The sequence below is a fragment of the Plectropomus leopardus genome, chromosome 9 (genome assembly GCF_026936395.1).
Source record: "Plectropomus leopardus strain MGB_pleo_1.0 chromosome 9, ASM2693639v1, whole genome shotgun sequence".
NCBI lineage: Eukaryota > Metazoa > Chordata > Actinopteri > Perciformes > Serranidae > Plectropomus > Plectropomus leopardus.
This window is the reverse complement of record NC_142184.1, coordinates 21844170-21860241: the sequence shown is the minus strand read 5'-3', so window position 1 is coordinate 21860241 and position 16072 is coordinate 21844170. Positions and strand designations below refer to the sequence as shown.

The 16072-nt window shown below is 38.2% G+C and overlaps 2 protein-coding genes across 2 annotated transcripts; both read right to left on the bottom strand.

Moving 5' to 3' along the window:
- Positions 1-132: 132 nt before the first annotated feature.
- Positions 133-7274, bottom strand: atxn7l2b (ataxin 7 like 2b). The gene is made up of 10 exons (XM_042491937.2): positions 7116-7274; positions 6397-6471; positions 5149-5458; positions 3603-3847; positions 3264-3346; positions 2857-3071; positions 2270-2441; positions 2037-2158; positions 616-1291; positions 133-437 (listed from the first exon to the last, which is right to left on the bottom strand). The coding sequence occupies exons 1-9, from the start codon at positions 7243-7245 to the stop codon at positions 619-621; spliced, it is 2025 nt and encodes a 674-aa protein (XP_042347871.2). The 5' UTR covers positions 7246-7274; the 3' UTR covers positions 133-437; positions 616-618.
- Positions 7275-8576: 1302 nt separating this feature from the next.
- sypl2b (synaptophysin-like 2b) lies at positions 8577-14845 on the bottom strand. The gene is made up of 6 exons (XM_042492360.2): positions 14644-14845; positions 14414-14491; positions 12686-12804; positions 11679-11880; positions 10099-10287; positions 8577-10008 (listed from the first exon to the last, which is right to left on the bottom strand). Exons 1-6 carry the CDS (start codon positions 14659-14661, stop codon positions 9886-9888), a joined length of 729 nt encoding a protein of 242 aa, XP_042348294.1. The 5' UTR covers positions 14662-14845; the 3' UTR covers positions 8577-9885.
- Between the last annotated feature and the right edge of the window lie 1227 nt (positions 14846-16072).

Here is a 16072-nt window from a genome sequence, read left to right as displayed (position 1 = left end):
TTTGGGACAATTAGTGGAAAAACTTTCAAATGCACCTGTAAATTTTCATAATTTTAGTAAACTTAAAATTGCAGTTTTACCTTTTTCGCTGTATCAGAACACAACCACAGTAAAATAAAAGAAGACACAAGGTTTTAAGGATTCAAGATTTTTTTTATGTTTTACCATGAAATGACTTTTCATCTTAGCAGCATGATGAGTAGATTGAGGTATTTGTACATTCTTACATAGGTAACAAACTGAGACATTTAGTCGTGTAGAAAAATAGACATTTTACAAAAATACACACATATGGTAACATGCAGACAAATATTTATTCCTGATGTCTGTACATAAAAATATGAACTGAAACATACCCACACACTCATACTGTGGAGGAGGCAGCTGCAGCAGGCCCCTCCTCCAGGGGGTCTTTTTAAGGCTGGCCTCTTTATTGGCTGTGAAGATAAGAAGTCAACAATTTATTAACTGTTGTTCAAAAAATGCAATCAAATTCAGATCTAGAACATGTTCGGTGCCATTCATGTCATTTTCGGCTTTTAGAGATGGATTCACAATTTAAAAAAACACTGATGCGACCTGCAGTGTTGGCTGCCATTGCTCTAGTCTACTCACTTTTTAGGAGTTGGATCTTTTCTCCAGGCCCAAAGCACGCATGTCCCCGATATTCTCTCCATTCCAAGTGAGGAGGCTTGAGCAGGAGGAGGAGGACAAGCCTTGATACTTGGAGGCTCTGGAGTTGAGGAGCTGTGACTCATTGCTGCCTTTGCGCTTCTGAGCAGGACTCCTGTGGTCGTAGTTCGCCACCTTCTCCTGAATACCTTGAGACCTCCCTCTGTTGCGAGGGGAGCGGTGGAGAGGAGGACATGGCTTCTTTCCGAGTGCGAAGTTACCATTTACTGGTCCACGAGAGGAGGGGATGTGTGGCTGACCCTTCTCATTGAGAGGGGGATCCCTGATGTATTTTGGGGGATTGTCCTCACCGCTGTGTGACAGCTTGGCAGCTTTCTGTGCTCCGCTTAGATCTGGTACAAACTCCTCCTCCCTCAGCCGAGCCTTACTGGCTCGCCCGACAGGGTGGCGCAGACGGCCAGGCTCAAGTCTTGCAGATGTGGTGCGAGAAGTTGGTTTGGTACCGTGAGAGTTGTGTTGACTGGTTTTGGTTTCCAGTTGTCCCAGTGAGGTAGACTGAAGGTTAAGGGAGCCTGTGGATTTGAAGGGTCTAGCCCCAGTCCTGACAGGAGATGTGACATGGCGTGACCTGAGACCTGATGATACTTGAGGCATTTTCCTGTAAGTTAGAAGGAAAAACATGAAGCTGATTAGGTTTCCTGTTTTTCATGGAACTGAAAGAAAGTAAATCATTCCAGATACTTTCACTTACCATGGCGTGGTTGTGGTGGATCAGCTGCAGCCTCATTTCAATATGAGACAAATTATCCAGTGGCTGATCTTCTAAAATGTTAGCAAATGCTATCTCTGCAATTCAGTCTGCACAACTGCATCCTTAAGTTCTGAAATCTGACTCCATTACAAGACTCGACGCCAGTTAATTCACGGAAGTTCTTCTGAAGTCTGTCTGTTGATGTTGTGAGAACCAAGGAACTTGGCAAAGCAATACAATTTTTAGATAGAAGATATTTTTTTGATTTTTTGCCTTTATCATAGTATAGTTTAAACAAGAAAGGGGGAGAGAAAGAGGATGACATGCAGTGAAGAGCCGCAGGTTTGAGTCGAACCCATGGTCCCTGCAGCAAGGACACAGTCTCAGTACATGGGTCACCCGCACTACCAGGTGAGCTTATGGGTGCCCCAAGCAATTTTTCTCATCCTCTTCGGATGTTTTATTTCATTTACCATTTTTAAAGTATCAAACTGCATTTGTCATTTTGTCATCACATGATCAAAATCAGTTAATCAGCAATGCACCGGTTTTTTTTTAATACTGGAGCCCAGCTGAGTGCCTACTGCACTTTCCTTCACTTTGTCCTGCTTAAAACAGGGACACTTCTATAGAACAGAGTAGAAACACTTACTTCCACAAGTGTGTGCTGACATGGTGCTCCAACATGGCGCTAAGGGCAAAACGCAAGTGGTGCAAACGCCGGTCGAACGTGAAGATGCTGCAACCCGACATCCGGCATCCAAAAGTGCAAAGCTACAGAACAGAAACAGATGTACAAATGGTGATTTTGGGGGGTACGTGAAGTATCGATTTAAACAATAATTTTTAAGTTACTTTACACTCTGCTACTATTTCTGCACTCACCCCGAGAGGTTTGGGGTGCCAGGTTGTGGCAGGCAGATCTGTGTCTTCCTCCTGCTCATAGTCTTCTTCACTGTCCTCGTCTGACAACAGGGTCTGGTTGAAGGGATGCTGAGGCTGTGTCTCCACTTCCACAGCGCTGTTGCCCTCTTCCCCTGGAACATCTGACAGCCCGCTTTGAATGCAAGAGAAAACACAAAAAAATATTCAGAAACACATTAGCATTAAGATGGTACCATGTGGGTGACAATTTTCAGAACATGTATTTTTCAAATTGAATGTTTTTTCTGATCAACACAATTGTTGATTTTCCATGTTTGTAATGTTTCCCACTTTCACAGCTGTATCTGTTGTGTCAACTCATGATTCAAAATATGAAAACAGGTATAAATAGAGATTGAATGCAAGCTAGTTAACTGTGCTCAACAGGTAACCAGATGTGCATTTGGAGATCTGCAGTTCTTCAACATGCTGCTCTGCATCACTGCAAAGACGTCATTATGTTGTTCAACCCACTATTTATAGAATTGCAACTTTATCTCCAGCAACACAAATTAACATATTAACATGAAAAAAATCTTTTTTCATACCTAGGAACGTGACGGTTGCTGGAGAAACTGTATTTGCTGCCCTGAGTTGTTATTTTTTCTTCAAAAGCTTCCAGATGTTGCACTTTGTCTTTTGATTTGACGAGAAGTTGCTCCATCTCTCGATCTGTGGGGACCGTTTTCTGCTCCTCCGCCAACCGCTCAACGATCTTAGTCCTTCCAGATGGTTTCTGCTGCTGCTGGTGGATGGAGTCATTCTAAGTAAAAAAAAAAAAAAGACAGCACAGGAGAGAAAAAAAGCATTACATCCAACCATAAACAAATGTTTCTGAATCAAATAACAAATGCAACCTCTAAGACGAATACTCTCTGTAAAATATAGCATAACAATACATATACTGCTAACAAAACTGAACAAAAGGTCATTAAAAAGGGAACTGAGAGTTTACATTGCATATAAGCTCCCGGCTGCATGGCTTCTTCCTCTCTGGATCCAGAACTCTGCACTGTTTGTTCAGCTCACATTCTTTCTCTGTGGGATAGAAAGCAAACAGAAGTCAGTGAGCAACAGCAGGACACAGAGAGTCAGCATGATCCATGCCGGTGGAGAGACTACAGACCGCCATATGGTCATTTTTCTAAATAAAAAGCAACAATGATGCATTCAGTCTTCTTCTGCCACTGTATACAACATATCACACCCAGGCTAATACACCAATGTTTAATGATCCTTCATGGCAGAAAAGCAGCAGAGTAAGAAACAACAGAAGTATAAACAGCAGACTTACTGTTGATGTTTTTGTAAACCCGGCTGTAGGTTCTTGTTCCCCGCAGAGCACCGTGAGATTCATTGGACTGCCCAGCTGTGGGCTTCTGCTCTGAGGGTCTCTCTGACGCAGAAGTGGAGGAAGAAGCGTGGCCAGGGGGCAGCGGTCCTGAGTGCCACAGAGGGACCTTGGGGCGAGGCGTGGAGGAGCAGGAGTGGTGTGGGAAGGGAGCGTTCTCCTGAGGGAACTTCTCCACTGAAGGAAAACTGCAGAGGTGGTTAAAGAAGTAAACTTTAGATTTAACTTGTGAGATTTATGCAAGTCGGGATTAAAATTTAGATGCAATAGGTGACCAAATTCAGGTTTATACAAGTTCCAAGTCATTGGGTTTTATGTGCCCACAAAGTTAAAGTTAGGGGAACAGGAACCCCCAATCCTGAAACGCTGTTGTATATGTATATGTATATATATATATATATAAAATATCTTATATCGTTCTATTAACACTAATTTAGGAACAAAATATTTTTTCACAGACAAATTTAAGTGCTACACATCCGCAAACTTCACAGGTAGGCCTATGAAGTAATTAAAAAAGAATCAAAATGAATTAGAAGCCACGCGCTCTGATGATAAAGGATGCAAAAGTATCAAAGCTGAACAGTTTGGGTGTGATCCAAACATGCCCCATAACTTCAGAGTATTGAAAGTCAAAAAGCCAAAATCTATTGAAAAGATATGAATGAGATGATTTCCAAAATTCACAAGGTATCTTTATGCAACAAAAATGTCTACTTCAACACATATTGTTAACGGTTTCCCTTAAAAAACAAAATTTTCAGTGCAGTCTCTGAGTTTATTAGTCTTTGGCTCACTGTGCACAAGGGAGAGATGCACCTGTGTTAACGGGGCAGTCTCTATCAAACATTATTACCAGCAAGGCGGTGGGGCTTTGTCTTAAATAATTACATAATTTTGTTATAATACATAGTCTTCGTCAGCTCCTATTCAAATGAAAGAATGGATAAACTGTTCAATTGGTCAGTGAGAACAGTTGCACCGTGGCTTATTTTAACGGTAAAAAAGAAGCACTCAACTGTGCAGCTTGGTAACAGGAGACTAATGACTAAGGAGAAATAATAAATCATATTAAGATTTTTATTTAATTTGACATTAACTCATATTTCTTAGGATTTGACTGGGCGTGTCAGGTTTAGATTAAGGTCGTACAGGCACAGCAGGGCACATTAGCTGCTGGCTTCCAGGACATTTTTACATGAATTCATTAAATAAGGTGATGCTTGTATCAAAAGGGATTTATATTTAAATAAGCTAATTTTCCACTTGATATAAAAAACTTCATATATATAATTTTTTTAAGTAATAACACACCATTAGACTGAAACTACTCTACTAACATGTTGAAGTCATCAAATCAATATATTTTTGCCTTTCAGGTTTAGTTAGTTTTAAGTAATCAGCAATTAAAAAAAGGCACCTGGGTTTTATTCTTCAAGTCAAACCAATCAACAAGTTAAACATCTACTAAACGAAGCTTAAACAGTACCTCACTGCCTCCCTCTGGGCCTTGCCAGGCCTGTGCTGGTGTGCCGGTGATGCTGCTGAGGAGGAGGCTTCATAACATCTGCCATCTTTCTGCCTCTCTCTAGAAGAGGAATGATTTGAAGGAGGGCGAGCTGGGCAAGGTCGCTGCTGTGGAGCCGAAGTAGAAGACTGTTCACACATCTTAATGAGAGGACCATGGCGCCTCTCACAGTGCTTCTCAAAGGCTTGAGGCTTCACCACCTGACCACAGTAGCTGCACACCACCAGATAGATCTCATCGTGTGCTGGGCAGTGGCCAAATGTGTGCATATCTGTAGAGCAAAATATAATAGAGTTAAAGGTCCAGTGTGTAGGATTTAAGGAGAAATAGTGCCAGAAACTGAATATAATAAGAATGTTTTCTTAAGTGTATAATCACCTGAGAATACGAATCACTGTGTTTTTGTTACTTTAAAATGAGACGTTTATATCTACATAGGAAGCTGGTCCTTCTTTACAGAAATTTCCATTTTACACCGCCACGTTACTACAATGGCCCAGAATGAAAATACCACACACTGGCTCGACATATGGCCATTTCATTTTCTTGTATTGGTCACTGTAGTAAGCAGTCCTTAGACAACAAGAGCAACGGGAAAAACACAGATTTTTTTATGTGAAACTACTTTATTCAATGTTTTTACCAAATGAAATCACCTGGTCTATTTGTTTTTGAGAGGGAGAGACCTCTACAGATAATTCAGCTCATGGTAAAGACCTCCTGAATGTCTAGATCAGAAATAATGGAAGTTATCGCTCAGTTATCTGAGGAAATGGGTGATCACACATTAGCAGGTGCTAGACATGCAGCCTATTTGCTATATGCCAAACAGCATCAGAGAAACACTGATTTGTAACATGTACCTGCTTTTCTGTGTTTTTACCAGTTTAAATCACCTGGTAAGTTTGTTTTGGAGATGAGAGGACCTCTGCGGATAATTCGGCTCTGTTTAAAACCTCCTGAACAATAAACACTGGAAAAAATCACCTAGTTTCACCTGGTTGAAATCTGCAATCCTCACCACTAAATCCCCCTAAATCTGGCACACTGTTCCTCTGAAGGGCAATACATGACTCTGATGTAATGCTGAATGCACTTTGAGTGATTGAGATTTTGATCTTGCACTGTATTTATTGACATAACACATATTCCTTGTATGTACAAACCTACTTGGTAATAAAAACGTTTCTGATGTGTGTCATGAGTCACCTTCTTTCCTGAGGGTCATGGTCTCAGAGCAGCAGTCCCTCCCATACTTGCTGCTGTCTTCAACATTAGACTCAGCTGCATGAAAGGCAAAAACAGTCAGCATGAAATAATTGGATTAGACATAACTGTAACATCTACAAAGAAGCAGGATTACTGATATCTGGGTAACGTTACTGAATAAACCCGGAACATGTCGTTCACATCAGTCCGTGCTCCAGATTTGAGGGGGTTTCCCCGGATTTAATTTAAATTTTAAATGATATCGAGATGAAATTCGTTTGTTAAAACCTCTCCTAACATACATTCACTGCCAGTAAACCCTCTTGTTATGTGGTCCAGTCGCAGCTACTAGCTGGTGAAAATTGCTGTTAGCAAACTGGATAAATCCGTCTTAAGTAGTGTTGTGTTTGGTGACAGTAGCTGGCAGGCTAATGCTAACGGTGCATTCACCTGTCGACAGGTAAGCAGTTCGCGTTGAATTTACAAGCTGCTGTTTAATTACTACATTACAAAATGCCAAATAAACAATAATTAAAATGAGTTTATTGTTTGTTGCCAGTTAACATTGCTAGTAAACGCACCCTGCACTAGGACCCAGCGGGTCTTTTGTTTGGGTCGCCCTGTGTGCCGCTCTATGTGTCTCTAACAACGAATAAATCACAGGACATGGACACTGGGACATGATGGAGACAAGGCCCGGGGCAGGGAGCAAGACTCACCGTCAGATGGTAAAATATTCACCCTATCTACCCAACAACTCCAGCTTAATCCGACAAAATCGTCGAGATTAGGATTTCGCCGATCCACAGCGGCCATTGCTGCCCTTGCGCGTTCACGAGGTGGTGCCATCAGTTCACGCGCATCACGCCCGCGCCAAGAAGCTCGCGGCCGTGTTAAACTGTGTGGTCCTGTGAAATAACAACTAACGATATACAGTGGGGGAAAAAATAATTTATGATAAATACTGTATAAATAACAAGTTTAATCCGTAGGGCCCGTTTTAATATTACACACACTGGTATGGCTTTTTGCACAAAATGCACTTTTCAAAATCAAGCTTTAAAAATATTACACATTATTTTCTACTGTCAGTAGTTTCACTATTAAATACCCTTTAAATGCCAGGTTTTTGTCATGATGCCACTGTGTTTTTAAACGAAAAAAACCAAACCCATCAAATAATTGTTTTTAATATGCTACATGCAAGGTATATATTATATTATATTATATTATATTATATTATATTATATTATATTATATTATATAACATTACATTAACACAGCCTGGGATATGTCCATTATTTGGGGGACATTGATTGAGACCTAGTGGATATAGCATATTTTCTTCATATGCCAAATATGGTAAAAATGATAGTAAGGAAGGTAATTATTCCCAGGAGAATTTTTTGAAACAAATTTAAAAAAAAAAATTCCATTACATCCTACTATACTACAGTTTAATGGCTTTTTACGACATTCAAGGGCTTTTTTAAAAAACAGACTTTTTATGACATACTATGACATTTTCTTTACATTTTATGACATACTATGCTAAGACATTTATAATGGCATACTGTGCTCTAATATGACTTTTTATATGACATTTTTCAGGACAGATTATACCATTACTTTTTATGATTACATTAGCCAATTATTATTTTGCACAGTGGTGCATGATTGCCTGTCATAGCATAGCCCCTTTTTTAAAAATATCTTTTTATCAAAATATTTGAGAACATTTTCAGCATATTTTAACACTAGAGGGTAATTATGGCCTAGGACCGAGGGAGTTGGTATTTGGAAAGCTGGTCTTTATATAGGCCTATCTAAACCTGAATTACAGTGGAGAACTGATGTTCATTTGAAAGCTCATGAAGGTGTGTGATGTTTTTGTCAGCTGATGTTGATGCCTGATGGAAGTGTGTCGGCCATCCAGTGAGTGTTAAACTGTACCACATACTGCCAGGCCTTGCTGTATTAAACAGGTTTCCGCTCTTTAAAGTGTGAGAAACAGGAAGTGTTGTGTGACTGATTAAAGTCCACTTTGTGAATCTTATTCTCAGTGTGAGAAGTGTAATATATTTTTCATGTCTGATAAAAAAAAAAAAAAAAACATTACGCACAGTTTATGTGTTAACCACCACTGAAACAATTAGACGTGAAATTAGACACATAACAAGTCCAGTTCCTTTTTTTAATGATGTAGAAACTTTTATCAACACAGTGGTGCATCAAACTAGAAACTGAATCAAGCGGGACGTTATCAAAATACGAAATCATAATAATGGCAGTTACAGAGAAAAACAGCTCATCTAATAACAAAGTGGCGGTAGAAGCCAAGCAAAAGCAAGAAGGACAGTTAATTAGTTACAGGCTAGAGATCAGTCGACTGTTGCTAACCACTAGCTTAGGCTATGCAAGTAGTAGTACATTGGTTTTGAAATACTACAAGTCCTTGCTGTTTTTTTATTATTATTATTTAAGCATTATAAATAAATAGGGGAAATATTGAAAATCCATAAAGAGCAAACATGCTCGACATACATCAACTACATTCAACATAATACCCTGCTGTTAGCCTAAAATACTCAATTTAGCCTCCCACAGTGAAATGATGAGGTGCAACATGACACTGAAAACAATTAAATCTAATTGCTTTCAACTATTACAAATAATCTCACCATAGCAACTGGATTCAACTATTATTTAATATTATGTCATTGTAACTACATGTTTTGCTGTGTATTGTATGCCTTAGGATTTGACTGAAACTGGATTTTCTCTAGACGTACGTTAATAATAAATGCACTTCAAGTATTTAGTATTTATTAGCTATTTTGTATTTAATAAATCAACAGCCCTGAGTTTTTATTATTATTATTATTATTATTAAGGAAATGCTGATAGCAGAAATTATTTATGGAACAAAAATACGGTTGATGGGTTGACAAAGTGATGTTTCATTCTAATTTATCACCATCAAAGCTGCACAGTCCACATCTGCAGTGCCATCCGAGATAAGGGACGCTGTGGTTTGGATACCTGGCTATAAAGATGTTAAAGGTTCTGGGTGTCACTTTCTTATCACTATTTCTTGTTTTTATCTAATTGGCTGTCTTTACATTTGCAAATTACATTATCAGCTAACGTTATGAAGCAACCAACACCAGAATACAGCCTCAAAGAGAGGTTTCTTGGAAGTTACATGCAGAACCTTTCAAACATGTAAGCTGTGTGTGAGAATAGCATTTTTGACAGCTAGTTCCTGATCCGACTATGAACAGCTCAAGGTTTAGTTCCTCTCCTAAATTTATCTGAGTCCATACAGCACCAAATATAAAATCAATGCTAAGCAAAGAAGGTTCAGTCTTTTTTGGAAATCTTGTAATCATCAGTATTTAAACAAACAAACAAAAAAAAATTAGTACCAAAATGATTCATTCAATACCACTACATGTTAGACGACTCTGAAATGAGGAAGCTGTGCAGTTACGATGGCCTGACTCCCTCGTTCACATCTGCAGGCTGGCTGGCTGATTTGTGGAAAGGTGTTTCCTTGTAAATGAACCAGCAGTTGCCGCCCCACAGGATGAGGTTAAGAAACCCAAAAATCTGCAAAAGGATATTGAGAAATGAGTCAAATGTCTGAAGCACATAAATTTGAGCATGCCTAAAAAAAACACTTATTTGCGTACTACTTACCACAGAGGCATTTAGTCGGCCCATGTGAGGCATAGCACCTGGGCTGCACTTGTTGACAGAACCGCAAACCTTGTTCTGACTTACAAGGGTTACAGGACTGGTGGCCCACTTCACATCGGACAAGCCTTTAGCCCAAGCAGAGGATGATGCCAACCACATGAAGGCCAAGGCTGCAGTCACCAACAGGTCCTGAGAAAAGAAAAATATTCAGTTTAAAACCTTTAAAACAACCACAGCGGTCAAGCAGCTTTATAGACGGAGACAACCTAGTGCAGTATTACTTGGGAACCACACCCTTCCCTGTTTCATTTACACAGCTCTGTTGAATGCACTTCCTCTGACCTCCAGATGGATTCCTGGATGAAGTAAATTCAGCAGCTGATGTCAGATGAACCGTTTTACTCATAAAGCGATAAAAATGCAAATATTGCCTGCATAGTAGCCTTGTTGCGGTACAGAAATTTGTAACTTCGATGCAACAGCTTATAAAATACCAATATATGGACAAACAAAGAACAAAGAACATATGTGTATCTGTCAAAGGGGTTAACGTGAGAAAAGGTGGTGACAAGGAATCACAATATATAGTTCACTTTGCAAATTAAAAAAAAAAGTTTAAAAACAAAGTGATAAATATGTTTATCACTATGTGGGGTGTATGTATTATTTTGTATGACATGTTTTACTGTTGCTTTTTTGTCTCTATTGTTAATTTTGTTTTTGTATAACTTAGTAACTTCGTGGTGAAAGAGTCACTAACGAGACTATGATAAGAAAAAAAGAGGAGGTATAAGAGCTTAAGCCAACAAATTTTCAGTCTATTTTTTTGTCTTCTTTTTTTGTTTTTCCTTTTAATGTAATGCTTTAATGCTATTAATTTTTTTTATTATATGCATTGCTATTGGAAAATTGTTAACAAGGACCAAAATAAATTAATTACCACTTATATTTGATCCAGTTTTTTAAATTCCACTGAGAAATTTGACATCAAGGGCACAAAATTTAGAGTTTTTAATGAAAGATAAATATAACAAGGCTTTAACATGGCTGACAGCTTTTCTTTTCTTGATTAGAACTGTGCTTACTACTGGTCTGTGGTAAACAATAACTTAAATTTTTTTTTTTCATGTGGTAGTCAATTTAAAAGGCGATAATGTGCAAGTAAAAAACAAAACCATGCAAGACCATATGCAACCTTGTGTATGTGTATGTGTATGTGTGTGTGAGTGTATGGGTGTCCAACAGCTGTTGGACAGAGAAGAGAGACAGATAGTAGCATTGATACTGAAGAAAGTGAGAACTGAAACCATTTCAATTATTCAGAATCCATATGTATGTATATGTAGTGATGTTTCTGACAACACCACTGCATAGATAAGAGATAAAACTACATTTATCCATCACTATTGACTTTACACGACAGCTCAAGGGACACATGCAACACTTTCCCGCTCAGTCAACACTGTGTAACTTCATCTCACTCCATTTCTAAGTTATTTATAGATGGAGGAAAGGACTTGACAAAGCACAAACATTTCACCAAAACAGCTGAAACATATGGAGAATCCAGACAAACATACCAAAGTGGGGCCACGGCTGGATTCTCTGTATAAGTGCTGATAGCCCAAATAGAGGACGAGCGTGGCAGTGCTGTAGAGAAAGGCCAACACTCCGATACAGACGTAAAACTGTGCAGATGATGTGTGGTCTCCAGTCAGGTAGCTCGTAGAGGTAGTTTTATTGACATTGCAGTCAGGAACAGTGTAAGGATGCTGCATCAACCTGTGCAAATACAGACAGAACATTTTTGATAATGACATTCCTTTATCAGGGCTCCTACAACTTAAGGCAGGTTAGATTTAAGACTTTTTAAATGCATTTCTGAATGAAATTTAAGAATCTACAATAACAAAAAAACATGAACAGACACTGATTAAGTTTAGGACAATTTCGCCCAAATGTTTAAAACTTTTATGTCACATGGCAGAGACAAGGGTAGAGCAATATCTAGTGTTTGTTGAAGGGCTTCTTGGTGATTTTGTGTTCCTCCCCCTGCGTGTGGGATTCCACTGTCTTAATTCCAATCAGGCTGAAGTTGAAAAACTTTTTGCATAAATTACATAAAGCCTTGAATACACTGCCTTACCAGGTTCAACCATGCTGCAGGCATACTGGCTGGAAAAAAATATGAGTGGTTTTGGTTCCACTATTTTGATCATCATGGAATCCTACTAATTATTACAAATAAAATGAAATAATTCAAAAATGTGTTTAAAAACTAACTATAAAAAACAAATTTAAAAAGCAGATGTCAACAATTATTTTGAGATGATACAACACAAGGTCAGAAAAAAAATGTCATCAAATCTTTCCTTAAATGTCTTAGGGTTTTTAAGACTTTGAAAAAGACTGATTTAAGACATTTTTATACCAATTAAGGCCTTATTTTTGGACACATGAATTCAATGACTTTCAAGACTTTTTAAGGATCCTTTGGAACCCTGTAAAAGCACATACGCAAGTGTTCCAATGAGCCAGTTCCTCACTGTAAAAGGATGTGAGGCTGTGTGTGTTGGCACATACACACCTGAACGGATAGTTAAACTCTGCAGTTATCTCTTGGTTTAGACCTCCTTGGCACGTGATGTTGATGCTGGTAGTGCCGCTGTAGCCTCCGGTTGTCGCAAAGGCAAATATGGCGAACACCTGCAGCCACAGACAGACACAAGATAAGAGAAGATATGACTTTGCATAAGAGTGCTGATCAAACTGTCACACACTTCCACATAGTTTTACGCAACACTTCTAACAGGAAGTCATGTTAATCACCAGATGCCATCACTGTGAATGGTGTGCAGAGTGCACAGCAGAAACACGCAAAATTTACAACTACTGGCTAAGACTAGTAATTATACTAAAAGTTATCAGAAAGTGAAAGCACATTTAGTGATGCCTTGCCAATGTTAAAAGCTAACACATTGTACTGTTATTTGAGTAGATATGTTGTCAGATCTGACAGTAACAGTTAGAACTAATATTACACTGTGAAAATACTCTGTTACAAAAGCCCTTTACTTAAAATGTAACTAAAGTAAAACTAAGTGTGTTGAACTTGACCATAAAACAGCTACATTGGTTACTGGAGCAAAAATTAAAAAAAAACAAAACAAAACAAAAAACAACAGAGAGATAGTTCAAAGGTGGAGGATGATGACTTTGCATTTTGCTGAGCTCTCTCTCTATATTTTTGGGATGGGTGGTTATGGGTTCTGTTGGGGGCAAGTATTGATTTGGGATAATGTAGCTTACAAGTGTATATGTAGTGTTTTTGGGATTATTGTGCTCTTTGTTTTCTCTTGTCTTGTATGTGCTTTGTATTTTTATGTTTTAATGTTTAAAAAAAAGCCAACTGCTAATAAAAGGTTGATCACTAAAAAAGTAGATAAATATAATTGGGAACATGTACTTAAACTATCAACAGTAAAAGTTACCAATGCAAACAAATCTGAAGAAAATAAATTAATTAAAACATTAAAATAGAAAATCAGTTGGCTTCAGTTGGCTTATTGATGAATTAACTCATCATTTCAGCTGTACTTGCACAAATTGTTTGGTAGTTAAATTTACAACAAAACATAATACTTTATAAACCGTTCAAATGTATTTATGCAAGAGTCTAAATTTGTAAAGTAACTACAGCTTTAAGAAAAATGTAGTAAAGTAAAAAGTGCAATATTTCCCTCTGAATTGTAATGGAGTAGGAGTGAAAGTGGCATGAAAACTACAGGCTCTAGTAAAGTAAAAGTACTTCAAATTGTACTTAAGTACAGTAATTGAGTAAATGTACTTAGTTACATTCCACCACTGATTTTTCATGTGCTGACACGTGAAATGTCCCCCCATTTTCACCTGTGCATTATGTGTTTACATATAAAATGAAGTATAAATACAAAAAAAAACTACAAAAAAATGTACTTACATTACACCACTTGCTAGAAAGCAAATTTAAAAATAAATTCTACCTTATAAGATGCATCATGAGCTACAGGTGCTTTCTAGCTTTCAGCTGAAGAAACACAGCCTGTGGTTTACAGACACTGTGATGCAGACCGGTAGACGCCCCCTGAACTAAACACGCATTAGAAACGCTGTTACAGCTCAAAGGACGAGTGTCATAGCTCCTGAGGGCGAGCAGTGGGTCACAAGACAAACATAATCAATTTGTAAGGTATTTTTTTGCCACCAAGCTCACGTGTAACACACCCCGCCATAGGCCATATGGTTAAGAAACAAATAAAGATTTGGAAAAACTTACCCACTCCAGCACCCGGATGAATGCCAACGGCTCTTTCAGTGGTCCCAAGTCAAGATTGAATCCGGAAGAAAGCACTTTCTGATGAGAAATTAACACACAATGCGAGAAACACGCCGTTACAATGCTAAAGACGTCCCACACAAATAACTCTAACTAGGTGTGTTTGCTGGGGGGGGAAAATATGCGCCATTATTAATAACCGTTTTCACGCTTCCTGTCAGCGCCGTTACCTGGGTGACGGAGTCCATCGTGAGTCCGAGATAAAGAGGTGTTTGTAATGTGTGTGTGTGTGTGTGTGTGTGTGTGTGTGTTTTCCCGGGTCTTTAGTTGAGCAGGTCTCTGTTTCTCGAGGATCTTCGGTGCTGCTGCAGGATTGTCAAACTTTTCTCCAACTTCAGCGAATCGTAGTAGATGACACGTGACCACTGACGTTGAGACGTCGACAGGGGCGCTGCAGAGGTCCCTGTGGTCCTGCGGTGCAGAGGCAGTCTTACAGCTGTGAGAGACGGTGTGTGTGGTGTAAATAGGCCTACACAGGTAGAAAACCATGCTTTATTGCTTTTAACGAGCTCAAACAATACATTCATCCAACACTCCCCAAAACAAACACAACACAACTGCTTGTTAACTGTTCATATAGATCTTTGCCCCCCCCCCCTCATCGTTAATTTTCTAAGGCGAAATTTTCTTTGTTTTTGCTTCCTTCTGTTTTTGTTACTTTTCTCTTGTATTAAAGCCTAATCAAATACTGTGTTGTCATATGTGCTGTTCAGCTGCATATGACTTTGACTTTGACCTGGAACACCATTGTCTTTGTGATTAATTGACTTTTCAAATAAAAATAAAAAAATGTGAAAATGAAAAAAAAAGACTGTATGTATGGTTGAGATTTCTGTGTGCTTGTTTTTAGAAGATTATTGTGCACATTTTGTAACAAACCATCACATAGTTTTAATAAAAAGAGCAGCAAAAACATAAACCAGGTTAAAATAATGTATAAAAACATGATTTTCATGAGGTACAGGGATGAAGGTTTGACGGTCACCAGGTGTTTAAAGAGGTTACTGTTTATTTATTTGGTTACTTAATATTTATTTTTTCCTAGTTTATCTTCTTCTTTTTTCCTGAAATTAATAATGTGAAATTGTACATATTTGATTTTGGGTGTATGCATATATGTTTAATTTATTAGAGAACAGCTTTAAATTAATGAGAAACTGGAAAATTAAAATTCAATGATTTATGGAGACGGGATTGGATTAAAGAAATTTTTTTCTTCTTTTCACTCCTTTTCAAATATGTAAAGTCACCATATGTTTGGCCATTTCTTTTGCTTTATGTTTTTCATTGTCTGTAAAATTGCTATTTTGTCTGTCTGCTGTTGTATAATGATTTCTCAATTTTCCTTTTTTACATGTTTGAAATAAATTGGAATCAAATCAAATCGAAACAAATCAAATCAAAAGTGTAGCAATAAATTGGAAATCCCAGTAAATGTCTTACATTTTAATTTGACCAAAGTGCATTGGTATAAACAGTAATATTAAATCATAATCAGCTTCATTGTCCATCTGGGCTATGTTTACACATACCAGAAATTTGCAGTCTGATTCTGGCTTTGATCTCATTAAACCAAGCCAGCAATTTTTGGCTCTAAAA

Coding starts and splice junctions, on each gene's coding strand:
- sypl2b (XM_042492360.2), bottom strand. Junction 11,881..12,685: donor GAGTTTAACTATCCGTTCAG/GTGTGTATGTGC, acceptor GTATTTGCACAG/GTTGATGCAGCATCCTTACA. Junction 10,288..11,678: donor CCAGCCGTGGCCCCACTTTG/GTATGTTTGTCT, acceptor TTCTTTTCTCAG/GACCTGTTGGTGACTGCAGC.
- atxn7l2b (XM_042491937.2), bottom strand. CDS start 7,245: ATGGCACCACCTCGTGAACGCGCAAGGGCAGCAATGGCCGCTGTGGAT. Junction 6,472..7,115: donor GAATATTTTACCATCTGACG/GTGAGTCTTGCT, acceptor CCTTTCATGCAG/CTGAGTCTAATGTTGAAGAC. Junction 3,072..3,263: donor GCCGGGAGCTTATATGCAAT/GTAAACTCTCAG, acceptor TTTTTTACTTAG/AATGACTCCATCCACCAGCA.